Source organism: Dama dama, chromosome 18, assembly GCF_033118175.1.
Source record: "Dama dama isolate Ldn47 chromosome 18, ASM3311817v1, whole genome shotgun sequence".
In the NCBI taxonomy this organism is placed as follows: domain Eukaryota; kingdom Metazoa; phylum Chordata; class Mammalia; order Artiodactyla; family Cervidae; genus Dama; species Dama dama.
This window is the reverse complement of record NC_083698.1, coordinates 65,188,165-65,208,882: the sequence shown is the minus strand read 5'-3', so window position 1 is coordinate 65,208,882 and position 20,718 is coordinate 65,188,165. Positions and strand designations below refer to the sequence as shown.

The window sequence follows — 20,718 nt, the reverse complement described above, 5'->3', positions numbered from 1 at the left end:
AAATTGAGGGACTTCTGTTTGGTTTCACTTTTCTCAAAAGTTGCAAAAATTGTTCTTTGCCTAGGAAGATGAGAAAGTGCCCACTGCTCCTGATCCTCCAAGTCAGCATTTACGTGGGCATGGAACAGGCTTTTGCTTTGATCCCAGGTAACTTCTCTCTTTTCTGTGTAGAATTGGGATTACCAGTGGTTCTCAGTGTATGGTCCTTGAAAGTTTAGTAGAAGTGCGTATGATCCAGGGCTGTAACTCAGACCTCCTGAACCCAAAATTCTCATCGTGGGGCCCACCAACATGTATTTTAGTGTGCCTGTCCGGATGGCGCGGATACATGCAGAACCAGTGCTGTGAACACCTTTAGTTGTTAAACTGAGTGAGCACTGTTGGGAAATTACAAGTTCAGTTAATCTTTATAGTTTCACAAAAGGCATTCTGTTAGTTAACAGTTGAAGAATTCTTGTCACTGAGCCTCATTTCACATGTGATTGTATTTTTTCTGTTCTATGAGAAAAAGTTTTTGTCAGTCTAGTTGTAAAATAAATTTAGAGGCTTTATAAGTGGTTTATACAATTGTCAATAGCAAGCTTTTAGGACCAAGAAAAAGGTTCCTGGAGTAACTGAAGAGTTTCAAGGTAAGTTAAGCTGATACTGATATTAACTAGATAAATGCAGTCTTGCCATATCTGAAGATTACTGCTATTAGAAATCTTATCAGACATGTAATTCTTTCATTTTATTTCCTCAAGCTTTGATGTTCAGAAGAAATGTCCACTCTGTGAATTAATGTTCCCTCCTAACTATGATCAGAGCAAATTCGAAGAACATGTTGAAAGTCACTGGAAGGTGTGCCCAATGTGCAGTGAGCAGTTCCCTCCTGACTATGACCAGCAGGTGTTTGAAAGGCATGTACAGACCCATTTTGATCAGAATGTTTTAAATTTTGATTAGTTACTTTTTTATTAGGAGTTAATAATACAGTTTAACAGTTGAAAAAAAATCACCTCAAATAGAGCACTAAGGAGACCACAAGGGGTCACTTTCATGTACCCTCTAGTGCACTTTTCTGACCAAGAGCTACTTTGAGTTTGGTGTTACTAGGATCAGGGTCAGTCTTTGGCTTATCACTATCAATAAATGTAATTTTAACCTCTGTTAATCTTACCTGCTTAGGAAATTCTTGTGCGTTTATATATTTATTCCCCATTTTGCAAAATTATATGAACTAAGGAAATGGGGATTATTTTAGCATTACCACACTGGAAAAAAAAATGTATAGTGTTATTTAGCAGAATAGTTACAAGATTCTGTTGACCTTGTTGCTTAAGCATGACTATTAAAAATTATGTAGTAAAAAGAATTTATCATAAGTCTTGCAAAGTAATTCTTTGAATACAAAAACTTCATAATTTAGCCCATGAAAAAAAATTTTAATGCTCTTTAGAAAGGGAGCTGCATGTAGAATGAGATCACATGTTTGCAAGATAGCAATGATAGCAACTATCCTTTTATATTTGAGATGTTTGCTTTAGGAATTAATAGAAAGCATATTTTGCTAATTTTATGACTGAAGAAGCTTTAGAGTACCTGAGTAATTATTTTAAAGCCATCCTAAAGTTGTATTTCTGTCTGATGGGGAAATGGAACAAGATATATTGGTGTAATTGTTTTATATTAAATGATCTACTGAACAGTGGTGGTTGTGGCATAAAAATCACAGAAAATGTATTTCTTTTTTTTTCTCATTTTCCCGATAAGAGTATAACTTTAAAAAAATGTTCTCAGTAAGTGATTAAACATGTAATGCATAAACCCAAATCAAACTAATGTATTTTTTATGTCTTTGATGTGTATAGTATTGACATTAAAGTGGACACATTTTTAGAGGTATGTAATTTCAGTCAAATAAATCTATTTGTGATCATCTTGAATGTCTTTTGGGTCCTGGGTCTTAAATTTTCTGAAATAATATAAATGTTAAGAATTTAAAATACAGACTTGTTGATTTTTCTTTTTGTAGTTATTAAAAATACTTAAGCATACTAGTTATCTAAGATATGAACCTAATACTTAGTATAGTGGCATTTTGAAGTGCTATATGTAAACTGAAGTCCTTTAAAAGGTTTGAGTCTAGGGCAAAACAGTATTAGGCAGTCAGGTGCCAGATGTTAGGACATGGCAGATCTGGGATGCTGTTGTGAGGAATCCACGTTTTAAGCTTCAGGATAGGTTATAGGCTAAGCAGAATATATTCAGGTAAAATACGTTCAACAATAAGAACAGTTAATAACTGTGGACCATGCTAACCTAAAAGTATACTTTGAATAATATAGACTACTTACTATCAGTGAAATGAAATTGTTCATACTAACCTATTTTTAAGTAGTTTCTGGCTCCAGGCTTACAAGTAGTTTATTACTGATAGAAAAAACATCGATGACATCTACATGTGTCAGCTGAATCCAAAAAATGGGCAGCCTGAGAACAAGGTACTGAATGGATATTCGTTTCTGTGGCAAACTGGATACTGGCCTTGATAATGGATGCTAATGAAAATAAAGAGCCATGTTTATTCTGGGTCAGAGGCAGTTTATTTTAAATGTGATTTCATTTACAAGCAGCTTTTCTTGACAGGAATTTTATTTAGTTGCCTTCAGTTCTAAAACAAACCTCTGTTGCTTTCAAACTTAATGTGCTCTGTCCCGAACAAAACATATGAAAATATAATTTAAAGCACAGTTTTCACAGACACAGTACAATACATTCACTATACACGGTATAACAAAATATTCCCATCCTTACCTGTTTAGTAATACTGTCACAATGAATAAGTAAATAGAAATTGGAATTTGTTTTATAGTTGAAAGAAATCTAACATGCACAATGACTAATGACTGTTTAGCAGTTGAACTACTGACCCAGCCTACAAGTTTCTTGCACTAGAAGGAGCAAAGCTAGATGATAATTGTTGGCCTAAAAAAAATTTGGTCAATTGTACGTAGGTATGAAATAGCCAAGTAGGGCCTTCTTATGCACCAACTAGTTGCTTCTCATGTCTGGATCACCCTTTAAACACAAGGATAACACTGTACGTTCAGGACCAAGACTACTCTTAAGAGATCTGAGGAAATTTATAGAGGGCAGTGTCTTTATAAATACTTTTAATTCCCTCATTATGAGGGACTCACAACTTAAGGATATAGAAGCTTACCCATCTGGCTAACAGAATTGTCTTCCTTTCAGAACTTCTGAAAAATTGAGGAGGGACACCTGCTTCCTCCCATCTATAAGACTTTCAACAAATGGAAACACGGGAAGAAAGTTACTTTACAGGCATTTCGAGTTTTGATTTTCACCAGTTTTGTGGGCAGTTAGCCATCTCAAAGCAATTTTTATTGCATAATTAGGCAATTGGTAAACTCATGTTTAAGGAATAGCACTTGGGAGAAATGAACACTCAAGGCATGATGGTTTTGTTGGTAAGAAAAACTCCAGGAATGGTCCAGACGTAGTTACACTCTTAACGGGTCATGTATTAGTCACTCTTTGACCACCTGCTGCAATAAGCACTTAATTGTCAATAAGGCTCAATTTCATATTTCAGCAAAATGTCTTATAAAGCTAAACAGACGTTTCCAATGAGAATACAGACATCTACAATGTGATGGAAAAAAGTGCCTTTAAAAAAATTCTAAAAACACAATGAGCATGAAGAGGTGATAGGGGTCTTAATAAAATGTTCCTGTTTGAAACGTGCTTGGATTTTCTTTATTTGCAACCCACAGGTTGGTTGGGCAGTGGTTGCAAGAATTGGCAACACATAAAACATTAATCTGTTGGCAATAGAGAACTACAAAGTGCTTTAAAACTTCACCTAAAGATGAAGATAGAACTAAATTTTACACACACAAGATTTGCACTTAAGTATTTCAAAGTGTTTCCTAACAGATTTCAGGGAAAATTATTTAAACTAGTATCTTGGTCCACAGATATCAATAGGCATAAATTGAATCCCTTGCACCCAGCAGGCACTCAATGAATGTTAAACTAATGCGTGAACTGAATAGACTTTGTACAAAAATGCTATTTATAACTCTAAAATGATAAATCAGATGGCAAGATTTTCAGACTTTTAAAGGGCAAAAGGATTTGCACAATAATATAAAACACAGAAAGCACACCCTTTATGTATGTTATTTAAATATGAAAATATTTTTAGCATATTATGTTAAACATTCTTCTTTATATTTCCGTTACCTAAAGTCTTTCTACTCACAAGTACTAACTCCATTATGTAAGGCATGGTAACCAGTTGGATAATGAAGGTATTATTTTGGTTTTGAACACAATGAGTTGATGTATTGAAAACTTCAATCACATTATAATCTTGGGGGAAAAAAAACCTCAGTGCTAGCCCCCCCCCCCCCCCCCCCCCAGTTGATATCACTGCAATACAACCAAACAATATGCAACATGCCCTCAATTTTAATCTTGTTTTGGGGAAAATGTGCTGAAGAACCTAGAGCTTTTTGTTTTGTTTAGCACCTTATATCAAAGTAATGAAAATGGGTATGATGATTACATGTGCAAATGTACAAAATCATTAACTCTACAAAGATACATCATTCCAAAATTACAGAAAAAATTTAAAGCATGCATTTAATTCTTTAAAGGGTTGCTGAATGCTTCCCCTGAAAAAAGGTGGCTGTTTTCAAAATCAGCAACTGCTGGTGAGGGTTTCTTGGCACAGTTATGACCAGCATGTTATTGCTGCATCTTCCTGATAATCTCAGCCGACACCGGGGGATGGAAATTGATTGTGTGATGCCGCAGGCCCTGAGCTGTCTTGTAACTCTTACCACAACGACATTTGAATGGTTTACGGACACGAATCTGTGTTCTGTGACCATTCTTAGCATGGTACTTTATGCCATTCACATTCTGTGGAGAAGACAAAAATATGATGTTAAATGGGGTCACCCAATTGTCTGATGGAGGAAAACCTTAGTGTGGGTCTGACTGCAACTGGACATCTCTCAGATGGCAACTGTATACAGAATAGGCTTTCGTGAACTCCAGTTGTGACCAAAGCAGTCCAGTGTGTTCACCGTGGGCTGTGCAGACACGGTTATGCACACAGCTACCCCGAGGCCATTTCAGGTAGACCTCAAGTTACTCTGAAAGTACTAAGTTTGAGTTTTACATAAAATACATACTTAAGACTCACGGACTGTAGAGGCATAGTTCCCTCTGAAGAATGTTGCCAGTGAACAATTATATAAATATATCCAAGATAGCCAAAACAAAAAATCTAAAGAAAGGAAACAAAGGTTAGGGTGATGAAAGTTCAAGACGTATAAATTCTTGACTGGCAACTCAGCATGTCTTGCTCCCAGCCAATCATAATAATTCTTACCTTACTTAGAGAATTTTTGTTCTTTTTCTACTCTGCATTAAGCCTGTATCTCTGCCCATTTAAATCCTGCCCCAGCACAGTTGTGTGTTATTAAGCACCTGTGGGCAGACAGGACACTGCTTTTATTTACGTGCTACATTCCAAACATACACTGAACTTTGAAAATGTCAGTTTATGAACTTCTTAGCAACAGAAGGCTTTCAAACTTCAAATTGGCATACAAATCCTAAATGATAACATGAAGTATCTGCATGCTATCTGGATTTCTGTTCGTTGGTTTTGCTAGCTCACATGCACATTCTATTTAAGACTTCGTGCCTAGAATCACTATAGATTTAACCAAGTTACTTTTCCTTTATCCCAATTACATGGCAAGTAAACAAACTCAGGGCATTTAGTAAACATGGAAGATTTATGGAAGAACAAATGGCAGAGGTGGTACTAGAACGTAGATCTTAACTTCCAGGTCAGCTACTGTCAGGTTGCACAGTAGGGGGAAAGAAAAAAAGGCTTGAGAGAGGAAGTTGCTGAGCACAGATCACTGGAAGAGTGGACTATTTTTGAAAGTGTTACCTGAGTGTAGGCCAATTGAGCCCAGTCCTATGCCCAACTAAAGGATTCCAACATAACCATCTATTCTACTTCATAGGATGCCCTTGTTGAGCTCCCAAAGAATAGGAACAAACTGCTGCTGTTTAATGTGCATCAAGCACAGTGCCTGGCACATAGTAGATGCTCCACAAGTATCTGAGTGGATTTGTTAGAACATACTTCATTCTGGAAGAAACTCAGAAGTTTGCCATGAAACAAAATATGTTCAGTGGTTATCACTATATTTCCCTATTGGAGATGCACCATGCACATTAATTCTTTTTAAGTCCTATGGAAGAGAATCCTCTTGACACTGTGGAACCCAGGAGCGACAAATAGACCCACTGTGTCTACGCTTGAGAGAGTCTTGTAGGCTGTCTGGTGAGTTGAAGCTTAAGGACAGATAAAACTTCTTCCCTGAAGGCCTAGCTGTCAGCCTTCTGCCCCTTCAGCCCTCATGGTTCTTGTATTAATCCCTGCATGCAGTGTGAGGAAGCCCTTCACTGGTCTTCTAGAGGCATGCAAGCAACTAGAAGATTGCCGTGGTAGGGTGTGGAGAGAGCAGTGACTGTGCAGAATTCGACTCATTAAGCGAGACCAACCCCTTGCCGCTCCAGCCATCCCTCCAGGAGCCCAGACACGTGGGTAAAGAAGCCAACCTGTGTATCTAGCCCCCAGCTAGTACCCCACTGCAGTGGCATGAGAGACCCAGGTGAGAGCTACCTAGCTAGGGCCAACACACAAACATAAGCATTGTTTTTTACCAGCCCAATAGACAATGGAGTACCTCAGGATTGTTGCTTCCTGTGGATGAGGAGTTACTAAAACATTTCACAGGGAACTTGTAAGAAGGATCATTATAAATCCAGGTACCCCTCTGTGTTTAGCAACTCCAAAAGGACCAGAACTTACGATACTTCATCCAGGGTGAGGCTTTTTTTTTTTTTTTTTTAAATGAGGCAAGGTGTGAAACTAGAATTTGCTAAAGCCATGAGAAACCTGTCCAGTGTGAATCCAGATCTGGAGTTCAGCAGGAGAAGGTCATGTCCAGGGTTGAGGCGACTCAAATAGGGTCTGTGGTCTGTACCCAGCTTGAATGTAAATGCTGTGTTGTGTGTGGCTGTGGGGCTGACACATACATCAGCTTTATCACTCTGTAAAAATCAGGAAGCCAGCTACATGTGTGGAAACATGGCCGCTCTGGGTTGACCAAAGAGCCTAAGATAAACTACCTTACCAACTCTACCTTACCAACTCTCTCTCTTTGTTGCTGTGACTTAAAATGTTCACAAGTGTCAAGGGACACCGTTATCACAAATGTTAGTTATATCTCTAATCAGATGTAACATTTCCCTATCTGTTCATTCACAGATAACTATGGGAACTTCACTTTCCAAGACAAAAGCTTCGCTGAAGCTTCTGACTGCAGAGGTACTGAAATATTTCAAAAATATTAACAATGACAAAAATAAATAAATGTCAGGCAACTTGAAATGTTTATTAAATTCTCCGATCTCTGAAAGGGAGAAAAAGGATTAAGCTCCGACAGGGCAAGGAACGTCACTAACAAAACTTTTCCTCATGCCAAGAACTTGATATCTACTGTCTTATTCAGCACTCAGGTTTTAACTAAAAACTGACACCCAGAGAAGCTGACTTGACCAGATCATGAAGCTGGTAAGTGACAGAACCGAAATGGGAACCTGGGGATGGTTGGCTCCAGAGCCCCTATCTCCCCCAGAGTCCATGCACCTAACATGCTATTAATTAGCACAGCCAGCTGGTAGTCCCTGAAAAATTCTTAAAAGTTGGGAAGGACTAGGACACTCAGTCTGGAGAAAACTGTCTATGACTTACAGTGATCTGACTCAGGAAGGGGCTAGGCATAAGGCACAGAGGAGGACCTGAGGCGGCACTGGTTCTTTTCTGTGCCAGGAATTCCCTGCCTGCTGAGGGAACTGAGCCAATCCGAACAATAAAATTCTACTCCAAATCAAATCATGAGAGCTAAAGTTAGGACACCACACACTGGGCCACCACACCTTAACTATTTGATCTGTCAGTATTCAGGCATGTGCAAGTACAATATGTAGTCTGTACCCTTGATATAAAACCCTAACTTTCAGTTTCCCATGAACCTTGATGTCTTACACAAAGGAGAGGATGAGGTCATTTGGGGATCTGATGTGGAATAAAAATGGAAAAACCAAAGCTGGGCTTGGTGATGGTGAAAAGTGTTAGTCGCTCTGTTGTGTCCAACCCTTTGCGACCCCATGGCCTGTAGCCTGCCAGATTCCACCGTCCGTTGGATTTTCCAGGCAAGAACACTGGAGTGGGTTGCCATTTAAGTTAAAGTTAAAACAGTGAAGGCATGTGGAGCAGCATGGTGACACCCCACCGGCCCCAGAGATGGCACTGCAAGTCCTTCCTCTGTCATACTTGACATAGCAGCACATGGGATGTCCAGGGCACGTCAGGTGGGAACCGGGTCTTCTTCTCCCATGAGAAAAAGATTACGGTTATTACCGTAATCTGTGTTCAGTATAGGTAATTGTAGACATTGAGAAAGTAGAGAGGAGCATAAGAATGTATAACAGAATCACAGTTTAACATCTGAGGTGTTTCAATATTTTTTGCTGTGTATATATATGTGTGTGTATATATATAAGATTAGATTCCCTCATCAATATTTTTTGAAAATAGCATAAATTTCTAGGAAAATTATGGAACTGAAGAATTTGAACATTTTTAAAAGCTCTATTTTCTGCCAGGTTTTATCCAGAAAGGTCAGTTATGCTCCCCCCAGGGCTTCCGGGGGACTCTCAGGAGAGGCAAGGAGATTTAGATCCACTGATGGGGAGAAAGGCTGAAGTGTCCTTCTTGAGAAAATCTGGAGCTACATGTGTGCTTGACTGTGTATCTACATAGATGTCAGAGACCAAGGTTGCTTTATGCTGCTGAAATGCTGTGTTCTCTGTGTAGCCGAGGACTCTTTCAGAGAAACTTTGTGCAGAACCAAGGTGGATGGAATCAGTTGTGCTCCTGGCCTGGAATGTCTGCGAGGAGCACAAAAGAATGAATCGTGTTGCGGCTTTGGGGTTCTGTTGGTCAGTGGGGAGCCCACATTGCCCCCCACCCTTCCCCATGCATTTTGTCTTTATCCCTTTAACCTTAGGGTATTTACTATGTTCGGGACATGAACTGCATGCAGAGGAGTCTTTGAGCTGTAAGCACTTGGGCTAATAAGATCATAAGTGCTCTGCGAGTCATGTGAACAGATTAGGTAGAAAGGTCAGATGACAGAACTTGAGGATGGGGGGGAACTTCAGTCTGGGAAGCTGCTAAGGGCTCCCACAAACATTTGAGCTGTGCTTTGAGAAATGGGAATGAAATGAGGAATGCTGACGAAGAGAGGAGGGAAAGGGGGCATTTAGAGGCAAAAGAATTAACATGGGAAACCACTGTACTGCTGCTCCTCTGCCCTACTCCATATGAAGTCTGGGGAGTTAGATGCTCATCTTCTCTCAGTTCTGCAAATGCCAATGAAATGGTGAGAAGAGCTGATCCTGAGTCAGTGCCCAAGAGCCTCGTGGATGAGAAACCCCCTGCCAATAGGCAGGGCAAGGAATGAGACATGTCTGAAGGTAGCCGTGGGGATGAACAAGATGGCAGCCCTTGTGGGTTCTGCCTGACACCACAGCACACCAGCTCATTATGCCCTCCTCTCACCAAAACCCAACCCAACCACCATGCAGTAAATAAGGTGAAATACTTATACTGGAGAACACCACTGCCCTGCAGCCAGTAACTTCCCAGGAGAAAGAGTAAGACTAAAGAGTTAGGTAATGTGACTACCTTTACCTCACGCACCTGGTTAGGAGAAGCAGTTATGCATTTATTCCTGTCCCATGCACCATTACCTGGTATTCTGGCCCAGGAAAGGAAACTCACACTTCCCTCATGGAAATCACGACTACTAATTGCCACCCATGTCATTTGCCAGTCTGTGGTACTGAAAAGGCAGCCTCCATAACCCAAGTTTCATGCAATTTTCTTTGGGCCTTAGATGGAGAAAGAACACTCCCCCAAAGCCCTCATCGACCTAGATGCAAACAAACTGCAGGAAGGCAGAAACTACTGGGAATTCAAGAAAAATAGAAACAAAAGAGTAATGACAAGAAAATAGAAATGACCAGGGGAAAGGGGTGTAAAAACGGAATGAAGCCAGAGGTGGAAAAGAGAGGCGGCTTCATCCTCTTTGGACAAAATAAAGGGTGTAGCTTATATTCCCCTATCTCTCTCTTTTTTTTTTTTCAGTCAGTTGCAGTCTGGGTTATTACTTTGCTCCCTCTTTTAACTTAGCTGACGTGTAAGACACCCCTAAAACAGTGTTTGGATCCCTGAGAGAAGGCAGTAAGACAACGGAGCATGGTGCACCAGCTCCCGAGAAGCACAGAGGGCAGGCGCACCCAAGGGCAGGTGGGATACAAGAGCAGTGTCCTTGTTCAGCTTTCTCCATTTTCACATAGAGAAAGAAGAGGAAATCTCTTTCCGCAAGCAGAGCTGTCCTCTGGACAAACAAGCTTCTTAAATGATCCCTTGGGCTCCTGGCTTCCCGAGGTCACCTTTTCATTCTTTCCCTACCCCCACCCCACTACCAGGATGCCTTCTGTCCCACAGGAATGTACGTGTCCACTGGCGACATGGCACACTGCATCAGGACACACTCAGGGGACCTCACATCCCCATCCTGGGCTTCATCTGGACTTGCCATGATAAACATTTAACCGTGTTCAGCGTTGGTGAAACCCTGAGCCACTTACCTGTGATACATTTGTGTTTTATGCTTTAATATCAGGAGCAGGTATAAAAGTACTGAAATAATCGTGTGTGTGTGTGTTCAGAGACATGCTGAAGAGGGAATAATACAGGAAGTGCTTATGCTATCATATTTTTCAAGACTTTCTTTAGAAATAGTCAATCTGCTGAGCTTTGGGGAAATTAGCATCTCATCACAGGCACCGAATCTGTTTTTGATTTTTACTTTTTTCACAGTTGGGTTTAAAGAGCTGCTAATGCTTCATGGGAAAGTTTGCAGATTTGTTTTCTTGAAATGTCCTCTGGACCCACACTTGAATGTGTGGATGTTTCTCAGTGTTTTGTCCCTTGGAGTTTTTCTCAATAGGGAATTTAGTGCCCCTGGCTCCCCTGACACTCAGAGTCAGGCCTGCAGAGACACAGGTTTTGTGCTGTCTACAGAGACTGCTGAAGTTAGAGCTGATGGTAAGGTGTGAAAAATACCAAAGGCCCCCTTTGTCCTCATCTCTTTTCATGTCACTGGGGGGAAGGGGGCAAGGGCTTCCTCAGCTGGAAGAAAATACCCTACAACGATTTCCAAAAGAGCTCTGTGAACTATCTGTAGGCTTTTAAGACTTCAAAGTGGTCTTCTGTGAACCACCTGCAGAGCCAGCCACTGGGAAAGGTGTTTGGCAAACAAATAGGTGACACATTTGATATTCTGCCTGATTTGACATCAATTTGAAGACTATCAAAGACATGATCCTCCTACAACAACAACAAAATCTGACCTATAGTTCCCACACAGATCAGCAGAGGGGAAAACCCACCCAGAGACCAGAGCTGGCCCTGACCTGAGAGTGGCCACACACCCAATTGTCTCCGCAGAGGGAAGCACCTCTCCCCAGACTCGATTGACACAGGACTGGCCATTTTCCATCAAGTTATGCCAAGCAAGAGGTATTTCTTTTACCTTGTATCTCTTTTTACATCCAGGAACCGGGCAGGCAAAAGGCTTCTCCTCCCCTCCGTTCATGCACATGGAGCTGAGGATGGCTTCAGAGCTGATGGCACTCTCTGTGGTCCAGGACTCGTCACTGTCTGACTCCTCATAATCCACCTCCTCCTCATCGTACTCGCTGCCTGTGGGGCCAGAGCAGAAATGCAAGGAGCGTCAGGAGTGTCCCTGCAGGACAGCAGGCGTGGCAGTGAGGGGACAGGCAGCTCCGACTGCCCTGGAAGAGGACATCTAGGGCACCAAGGGACTGTAAGGGCATCTAGTCCCGAGAATAGCCCTGAGGGAGCGGGTATCTATTTTCCCATCAGAGAGACTAGGGTTCATGGTAAGGAGTTAGCTGTGCAAGAACTTGAATGCAATTCTTCAGCAAAGGTGATTGCCAAGATGCTGAAACCAAATATAACCGACCACGACAGATAGACCCCTGCCCCAACACACACACATACACACACACACACACACACAGGATACACGTGACACTTCAATGAACAGAATTCTGTCCCCTTAGTTTCATGCTTTTATCACCATAGTAAATAGAAAAATCTGTGGGAGGGGGTTACATTTTACACGTAACAGGTATTTACACTTCAGTGGGAATTAATTTCAGATCTTTTTCTTTATAAGCTGAGCTGGGAAGACCACGAAGAAATGTGGCACTAAAGAGGGGTTACCCCAAGCTAGGGAGCAGGGGGTGGAAACACCCAGAGCTCTGAAGGCACAATGTCATGATCAGAATGCAGGTCCAGCTAGAGGAAGACCCAACAATTCCCTACCACACCTGTCCCCAGCGAACAGCACCTGCCTTTCAGTACACACACACCCCATTCCTGGGAGGGCGGGCTGGCTGAGCCACCGCAGCAGAGAGATCAGATGCATGCGGGGCTCCACTTGTACTTTGAGGTTAAGAGCTCTGCTCAGAACTGAATTAAAAATCTGCCTCACCGACTTCTGCTCAGCATGGAGGGGATGGAGAACCACTTCAACAAGCAACACCCCCCCGCCTATTTTTTAACGAGGTCTACAGGCATTTATGTGGAGTTTTTGCACAATACAACCCTGAAGGACATAATTCTACAGATCATAAACAGTGTAAAATAATATGTTGACAAGTTCTAATGCATTTACAAGCCTCGTGGAATAAATAGGAATTATGGCACAACATTAATAAGAATTATATGGTAGCAATTACAGTTGTGAAATTCATCCCCCAGGTGTGAAGCTAAATTGCAGCAGGGGCCTGCCTGGGTGCTCACTGTGGGCTCCCTCTGCTACATCAATTATTTCAACACCAAATATTGGCACTTTTATTGGGTTTCATTTTAATAGGCATTAATAAGATTGTTTGAAGAGCCAGTCAAGCCAGGAACAAGGACTCCAGCATGAGGCAAACACTTAAAAGGATCCAGGAAGGGACCTCAAGGTGAATGAGGGCCTCATATGTTTTAGGCGTGTTAGATGCATCGTCTCATTTAACCCTCCAGTGACCCTGTGAGGTGAGGATGACAGTCACTCTCACACACACAAAGGAAGTGAGCACCTTGTGGTTCAAGAGCTAACACATTCTCAATTAGCGATTGAGGGAGTCAGTTTTCCCCAGGTGACGTTTTCCTGGCCTCCAATGCCAGCAGTTCTCTGGGGGTGGGGGTGGGGGGATGGGGGGTGTTTCTCAACCTCCATGTTTCTGGTCCTCCACTATCTACCACTCAGAATTCAAAGCAGCCTGTTTAGAAACTCCGGTGGTGCAGGAAAAACAGCCAGCCAAAAATGAGGCGCTGGCATTCAATGTGGGTTTCAGTAAGCCCCGCTGTGTTTGGCTGGAGACCCCAGGGATCAAGGCAACACAGGGGTGCCACTCTGCCAAAGCCCTGAGTCGGTTTGTGAGCAAATCTCAAAATCTGTTTTTTAGTAGGGCACCGTTTAGGACATTTTACTCTTAAACAAATGCCACATGCCGGTGTCCTTTAAATGGCTTGTTAGAAAACTATAAATGCTGTTTCGCAAAGCTCCTCCAGTAGGACTTGAGAAAGTGAGAATGACTAATTTACCCATCTAATTGGGCTAACTTGTTAACCTGAATACCGAAAATTGCACAACATTTACAACTGGGGGCGCGGGGGGTGGGAAAGAAAGCCTCAGACCAACTGAGGGCTTAATGAAGCCCAGCAGAAGATAAAACTTCAAAACTCCTCGGGATCAAAAGGGGCCAGGCCCGAGGGATTGATCCTGTGGACACAGCTGCCTGGAAACCACTCGGCATCGAGTCCCAAGTGTTGCAGGAAGGGGGACCACAGGAGTCACCATCCACGTCAGGACGCCTTCGCGAGTACAGGCGTGCTCACACACCACAGGGTCCTCTGGGTGCTTTGTGAAAGTGCCTGCCTGGGATGGGGATGGAGAAGGATCTGTTTCTACTGAGTTCTGTCCTGTAACACAAGCTGAGCAGTGCACGGCCCTGGGTTCATGCCTTGGCTGGACAGTCAGCTGAGTGACTACCTGGCCTCTCCTTTCTCTTCTGTGAAATGGGGGAAAGACTCTTCCCTTCAGTTTAATTCAAGGGCTAGAATTAATGTTGATAAAGCACCTAGCACAGGAAGCCATAGTGAGTGCTCAAAAAACAAGACAGGACCTCCCTGGCGGCACAGTGGATGGGAGTCTGCCTGCCAGTGCAGGGGACACAGGTTCCATCCCTGGTCCAGGAGGGTTCCACATGCCGCAGGGCACCTGAGCCGGTGTGCCACAACTGCTGAGCCAGCGAGCCTGTGCCCGCAGTGAGAGAAGCCACTGCAGTGAGAAGCTCGTGCGCCGCAACAAAGAGAAGACCCTGCTTAGTCACTGCAGAAAGCTCTCCTGCAGCAGTGAAAATCCAGTGCAGCTAAAAATAAATTAAAAAAACCGAAGACAGGATAATATCGCTTTTGTAATAATACTACCCTATGAGATTACATGTAAAATGATACTATTTTTTAGAAAAGCCTGTTGTGAAACCAAACAAAAAATCAGAAAATTCGGAGGTTTGGGAATCTCCAGTAGAAAAACTACAAGAAGGATTCCATGTCACAGAAGAGGCATGGTGCTTGCTGAGGACTGTTCACACAGACACATCTCCAGGGGCCAGGCTGGGAGCCCATGTGATCCCTGGTGCTGTCCAAGATGAGCTGTGTGACCCCAGGCAAGTGATGTAGCCTCTCTGAGCTTTAGATTCCTCACCTGCAAAGCGGACTGATAATACTACTACCTCTTAAGGTTGTTGTGAGGGCCAACTGAGTTCCTGCTTTTAAAAGGATTTAGAACAATGGCATATCATAAGCATTAAAAAAGTATTTAGTAAATAAACAGGCAAAAGTTCACATGAAAAGTTTCATCCACTGTTCCCTCATGCATTCTTGAGGGTGCTCGCTTTTTTTTTTTTTTAAAGAGAGGAGGTGGGGGGTAGGGAATCTACCGTTACTTGTATTCCTGTACTCCAAGTGCTACTGTTGTTGTTTAAGTTGCTCAGTTGTGCCCAACTCTTTGCAATCTCATGGACTGTAGCCCGCCACGCTCCTCTGTCCATGGGATGTTCCAGGCAAGAATACTGGAGTGGGCTGCCATTTCCTCCTCCAGGGGATCTTCCCAACTGAGGGATCAAACCCAAGTCTCCTGTGTTTCCTGCACTGGCAGACAGGTTCTTTACCACTGAGCCACCAGGGAGGAAGCCCACTGCCAGTGCCACCCGGTCTTCAAACAAGAGGAATGTCCCCAGCCATGAGATGAGTCCTGCAATGAGAGGGCCTCCTGCAGGTCGAGGGGCTGCGGTTCCAAAAAGCGGCACATACCCAGGTGCTGGCATCCACTTGGTGGTCACATCTAGAAAGCTTGCCAGTAGGGCCCACAGTGTCTGCAGAAAACATCTGAGGGCCCCAAACCTACTGCTCTTAAGCTCTTTTCACACGTCTTTGAACCCTAGGAAACGCTAACCCTAAATGAAAGTTACAGCTTTAGCTGAGAAGTATCTGGGCCAACCCTGCTTTACTTTACTCATGTGCTCATGTCTTTCCAAGGAGAAAAGCCCACTCCAACCTGGTTTGGTTTCAATCTTGGCTTCATCTGCCATCTCAAAACAAATATCTGAATGAAGGGATTCCCAGCACTTGTCACCCTTTGCTAGAGAATCCTGCCACTCCCCACACCATCCCTCATTTCAGGAAAGCAGGATGGAGCAAGGCTGGCTCTCCTAGCAGTGGTCAAACAGTTCTTGGATCCTATATCCCAGCCAATAAAAAACTATGGTCACTGCCTCCTGAAGGGGAGTGTGAGTGAATATACTGATTATAAATTACATACAGACCCTGATGCTGGAAAGATTGAAGGCAAGAGGAGAAGGGGGCTGAGAGAGGATGAGATGGTTGGATGGCATCACCAACTTGATGGATGTGAGTTTGAGCAAACTCCGGGAGATGGTGATGGACAGGGAAGCCTGGCGTGCAGCAGTCCTTGGGGTTGCAAAGAGTCGGACATGACTGAGCAACTGAACAACAACGTTTACTAATATATTACTGTGTAAAACAGATAAGCAAATAAAAGGATGAGGATAAAACAGTTTAATCAGTTCAGTCGCTCAGTCATGTCTGACTCTTTGTGACCCCATGGACTGCCGCATGCCAGGCTTCCCTGTCCATCACCAACTCCCGGAGCTCACTCAAACTCATGTCCATCCAGTCAGTGATGCCATCCAACCATCTCATCCTCTCTGGGCCCCCTTCTCCTCCTGCCTTCAATCTTTTCCAGTATCAGGGCCTTTTCCAGTGAGTCAGTTCTTTGCATCAAGTGGCCAAAGTACTGGAGTTTCAGTTTCAGCATCAATCCTTCCAAAGAATATTCAGGACTAATTTCCTTTAGGATTGACTGGTTGGATCTCCTTGTAGTCCAAGGGACTCTCAAGAGTCTTCTCCAACACCACAGTTCAAAAGCATCAATTCTTCGGCGCTCAGCTTTCTTTATAGTCCTACTCTCACATCCATACATGACTACTGGAAAAACCATAGCTTTGACTAGATGGATCCTTCGCTGGCAAAGCAATGTCTTTGCTTTTTAATATGCTGTCTAGGTTGGTCATAACTTTCCTTCCAAGGAGCAAGTGTCCTTTAATTTCATGGCTGCGGTCACCATCTGCAGTGATTTGGAGCCCAAGAAAATAAAATCTGTCACTGTTTCCATTGTTTCCCCATCTATTTGCCATGGGGCCGGATGCCATGATCTTAGTTTTTTGAATGTTGTGTTTTAAGCCAGCTTTTTCACTCTCCTCTTTCACTTTCATCAAGAGGCTCTTTAGTTCTTCGCTTTCTGCCACGAGGGTGATGCCATCTGCGTATCTGAGGTTATTGATATTTCTCCTGGCAATCTTGATAGTTTAATAAATATACATAACAACATGAGAAATATTTTACTTAGTAAGTGTAAAGATTCCATGTCTCCTTCCTCCACCTTATAGACTGTCTTGTACACCCACTCTGGAGTCCACTGCCCTTCAGGCCACCTGGAGGGGTCAAATAGGCTCATCACTGCCAGCTTTGAGGCCATCACATTGAAGTGAGCTTTTGGATTGTTCCAGGGAAGCAGGACGGGGTGTTAAGGAATGCATATGCTCATTCTTGACTGAGTAGGTGATTCCGGAGGTACGTATAAGCCCCGTCCTGTCAGTCTAGCAGAGGGGGTGCTGGGCTCCAGCCAGCAGAGGGAGGACCCGGAATCAAGTCAGGCTCCTGGTTCTGAGACCTCATCACCCAGAATCCAGAAAACGTTCATTTCTGCAGCATTTTCTAAAGAAAAAAAATTATAAAGCATTTCCTCTGTGTAAAAGAGGAAAAAGACCCCTAACACCCATTCTTGTAGCTGGGAGTAATTGGGGCAGGTAGGTGTGAGGAAAGCATGCAAGTCACAAGAAGAATTCACCCCCTGGGCCCAGAGCAGGTGTCTGGGGATGGGCTGGTAGTTGTCTTCCCAGAAGCAGGGTTGGGGAACAGTGAGTTGGTGAGTCAGAATTTTGCAACGAGAAAGAACTTGACAAGCCCTTGACTCCACCCTCAAGCTAACATTGCAAAAGTGAGAGGTGTTTAGTGGTTTATCTCACAGGTCTCTTTCTCCAGGGCTGCTGGCTGGGGACTCCAGCAGGGTAAGTCTATGCTGTGGCGCAAGCACTGGTTCATCTTCATCTCTCCACCCCTGCCCTTTCCTTTCCACGAGTCAGCTCTAAGCCTTGGCAATGCCAACTGAAAAAGACAAGTGCTTAAGCAGAAAACCTGCCACAGGCCAGCAGCTCTCCCCACGCTGACTCTCTTGAAGGGTCCAGAAGACAGCATTCTCATGACTCAAGGGGAAGCCTGAAGGCCTTCAGTAAGAAAAGCAGATGAAAAGCCCACAGTCGTGGCTTCTTTAGAGTGATGGTGGCTGTTCTGCCAACCTTTCCTCTGGGCCATTGCACCTGAGAAGGCTGACAGCACAGGGACAAGACCTGCAAAAACACTGCCCTTGTATTTTACAACAAAAATCGACTGGGTGAGATTTCTGATTTGGATGAACTTGCGGAGAAGGCAATGGCACCCCACTCCAGTACTCTTGCTTGGAAAATCCCATGGACAGAGGAGCATGGTAGGCTGCAGTCCATGGGGTCACAAAGAGTCGGACACGACTGAGCAACTTCACTTTCACTTTCATGCACTGGAGAAGGAAATGGCAATCCACTCCAGTGTTCTTGCCTGGAGAATCCCAGGGACGGGGGAGCCTGGTGGGCTGCCGTCTGTGGGGTCGCATAGAGTCCGACACACTGAAGCGACTTGGCGGCGGCGGCTCTCTTAGAAGAGAGAACACCCACAAAGATCTGCATCCTAAAGACACAGAGGTCAGAGGACTGGGATGCTGGGGGAACGTGCCAGGGGGGATTTACAGTGGGGGCTCAGCCAAGCAATTATTCTGTTAGTATGATCACTGTTTTCACTGATGCTCTGGTTACAAAGTCCCATGGCTTTGAGGCTCTGCCCAACCCTAGTTCTCCCTTAAGCACTTTCATTTTTACTGCACTAATGGGCACAATATGAAGCTTTGAGGGATGCACAAAGGCATAATAGCCAAAATGCCTGTGGTTTTTTTTTTTTCTCTTGATTTGGCCTACTTTTGCTTTAAATCATTTGTTCCTTAACTTCTAGCATATACTTCCATACCTAAACTTACCTATGCGTACTTGGATTTCTCTTAATAAAAATTGTAGCTATCTAAGAATGAACAAATTTTGCTTGAAGTCACTTGCACTCCGGAACTGGAGGGAGTTGGGAGATGCCTTTGTCATTTAGGTGGTGGTGGTGGTGGGGTGGCTCCTGTAAGCCTGGAGTGTGGAGACATATTTTTCATGGAACCAACCTTTGTTCCCCCTGTTTCACAAATCAGGAGGTGAGGGGACCTGTCTAAGCTCACCCAGTTAGAAACAGGCAGTCTGGATTGGTACTTGAGTCTTTGATTTCAAAGTCTGTGCTTTTCTGATTTAATTTTGAATGGAATATCCCTGATTGAGAGAAAGATGTGACATAGAGAGCAAAGCCCTGGAGCACTGGGAAGGAGGGGGAGGGAGCCCCAGCATGGGGTGTGGGAAGCACAGGGCTAGTCTCATACACCCTAGGTGTATGAGAGGGTGGGGCCTGCCCTCCTGGGTGTTGGCAGTCCAGTGTTCCAAAGAAAAGCCCCATGAGTTGATTTTTTCAGGCTTTTCTTATTCTTAGGCATCATTAAACAATTCACAAGTGACTTTCACCAACGTGAGAGTTTCTACAAGAAAGTTAATTTCACCTTTGCATGGTCACAGGTGGGAGTTGGCAGCCACTAATCTCTCAGGCTGAGTTTTCCATTGTTATCCTCCATGGCTGCACAGTCCCCACTGTGGGGGCCGGAGGTGGGCAGGACAGTGATTGACAGAGGTGCCTTTGGGGTGTGGCCCCAAGAGCTCACGCCAGCATTTCGTTTGGGGAAATGAGCAAACCTATTGGACAGGATTTCAGAGGGCAACTATATCCTACAAGACTGCGGGAAGAGTCCGCCTGGGTGTCAGCCACAGAAGTAAAAAGTTGATTTCATCAGTTACATGTAAAGACAGGGGGGTCCAGAGTGCCTGTGCACACTTATATCCATATCCACCCAGCTGGACGAGTCCCCTTCATGGCCCAGGAGCCAGCTGAATGCCTCATTTGCCACAAGGACCACGTTACATCTAGCCCACTTCCCTCCAGACTCTGCCCACCGCCTTTGTCCCCTGCTCACCTCTTTACTCTCTGATGATGGCCCCAAACCCATTCTAGCACCTATAGTGTTCTCATTCTTTGTATTCATAAACAGAGTGACACACAGGTAAAAACAAGTCAACCTTTTCCAGAAATCCAATATGCCACAATTTTCTTTTAACTCAGATCATTAATATTCATGCACAAGTGATAACTGCAGTGACAGCAAACCAAAACTCTCTTGGGATGTCAAATTCTGGCAAATACATTAGCAAAGCGTTGCCTTTCTGCCTTATAGAATTATAATTATAATTAGCTTTAATTGGTACCTACCCACTTTATATGAGCTGAAGCAACAACAGTCTAAGTGAACTGGCAACAAATGATTACAATGGAAGACACACTTAGTGGCTCAAGGGACCATCGCCAAGTCTCAAAAATGCTTGACCTCCTTGGTCCACCTTCATTGTCCTGAGGGCAGCTGACCCTTATTGGGGGCACACTCATTTAAACCTCACAACGGCCCTGTGAGGCTGATGCCTACTACTATATCGTCATTTTATATACAACAAAGGCTCAGAGAGGCACAGTGCCTTGTCTGAGGTCATAAAGCTCTTCCACGGCAGAGCAAGGGTTCTACTCTAGCCGTCTTAGCTCTA

The 20,718-nt window shown here is 43.7% G+C and overlaps 2 protein-coding genes across 4 annotated transcripts in view; one reads left to right on the top strand and one right to left on the bottom strand.

The window, feature by feature from the left end:
* TAX1BP1 (Tax1 binding protein 1) overlaps positions 1-1,925 on the top strand; it is an 80,462-nt gene extending 78,537 nt beyond the window's left edge. For both annotated transcript variants that reach the window (XM_061165460.1, XM_061165458.1), the window contains 2 exons: positions 65-147; positions 744-1,925. In XM_061165460.1, coding sequence (XP_061021443.1) covers positions 65-147; positions 744-945 — 285 coding nt within the window. In that variant the 3' untranslated portion in view covers positions 946-1,925. The remainder of the gene's footprint in view (positions 1-64; positions 148-743) is intronic.
* A 637-nt stretch (positions 1,926-2,562) lies between these two features.
* Positions 2,563-20,718, bottom strand: part of JAZF1 (JAZF zinc finger 1) — a 324,244-nt gene continuing 306,088 nt past the window's right edge. The window contains exons 4-6 of one of the 2 annotated variants that reach the window (XM_061165462.1): positions 11,772-11,941; positions 5,211-5,305; positions 4,804-4,935 (exon numbers count right to left, since the gene is read on the bottom strand). In XM_061165462.1, coding sequence (XP_061021445.1) covers positions 4,929-4,935; positions 5,211-5,305; positions 11,772-11,941 — 272 coding nt within the window. In that variant the 3' untranslated portion in view covers positions 4,804-4,928. Of the gene's footprint in view, positions 4,936-5,210; positions 5,306-11,771; positions 11,942-20,718 lie in introns of both variants that reach the window. The other variant, XM_061165461.1, reaches the window with a different exon arrangement.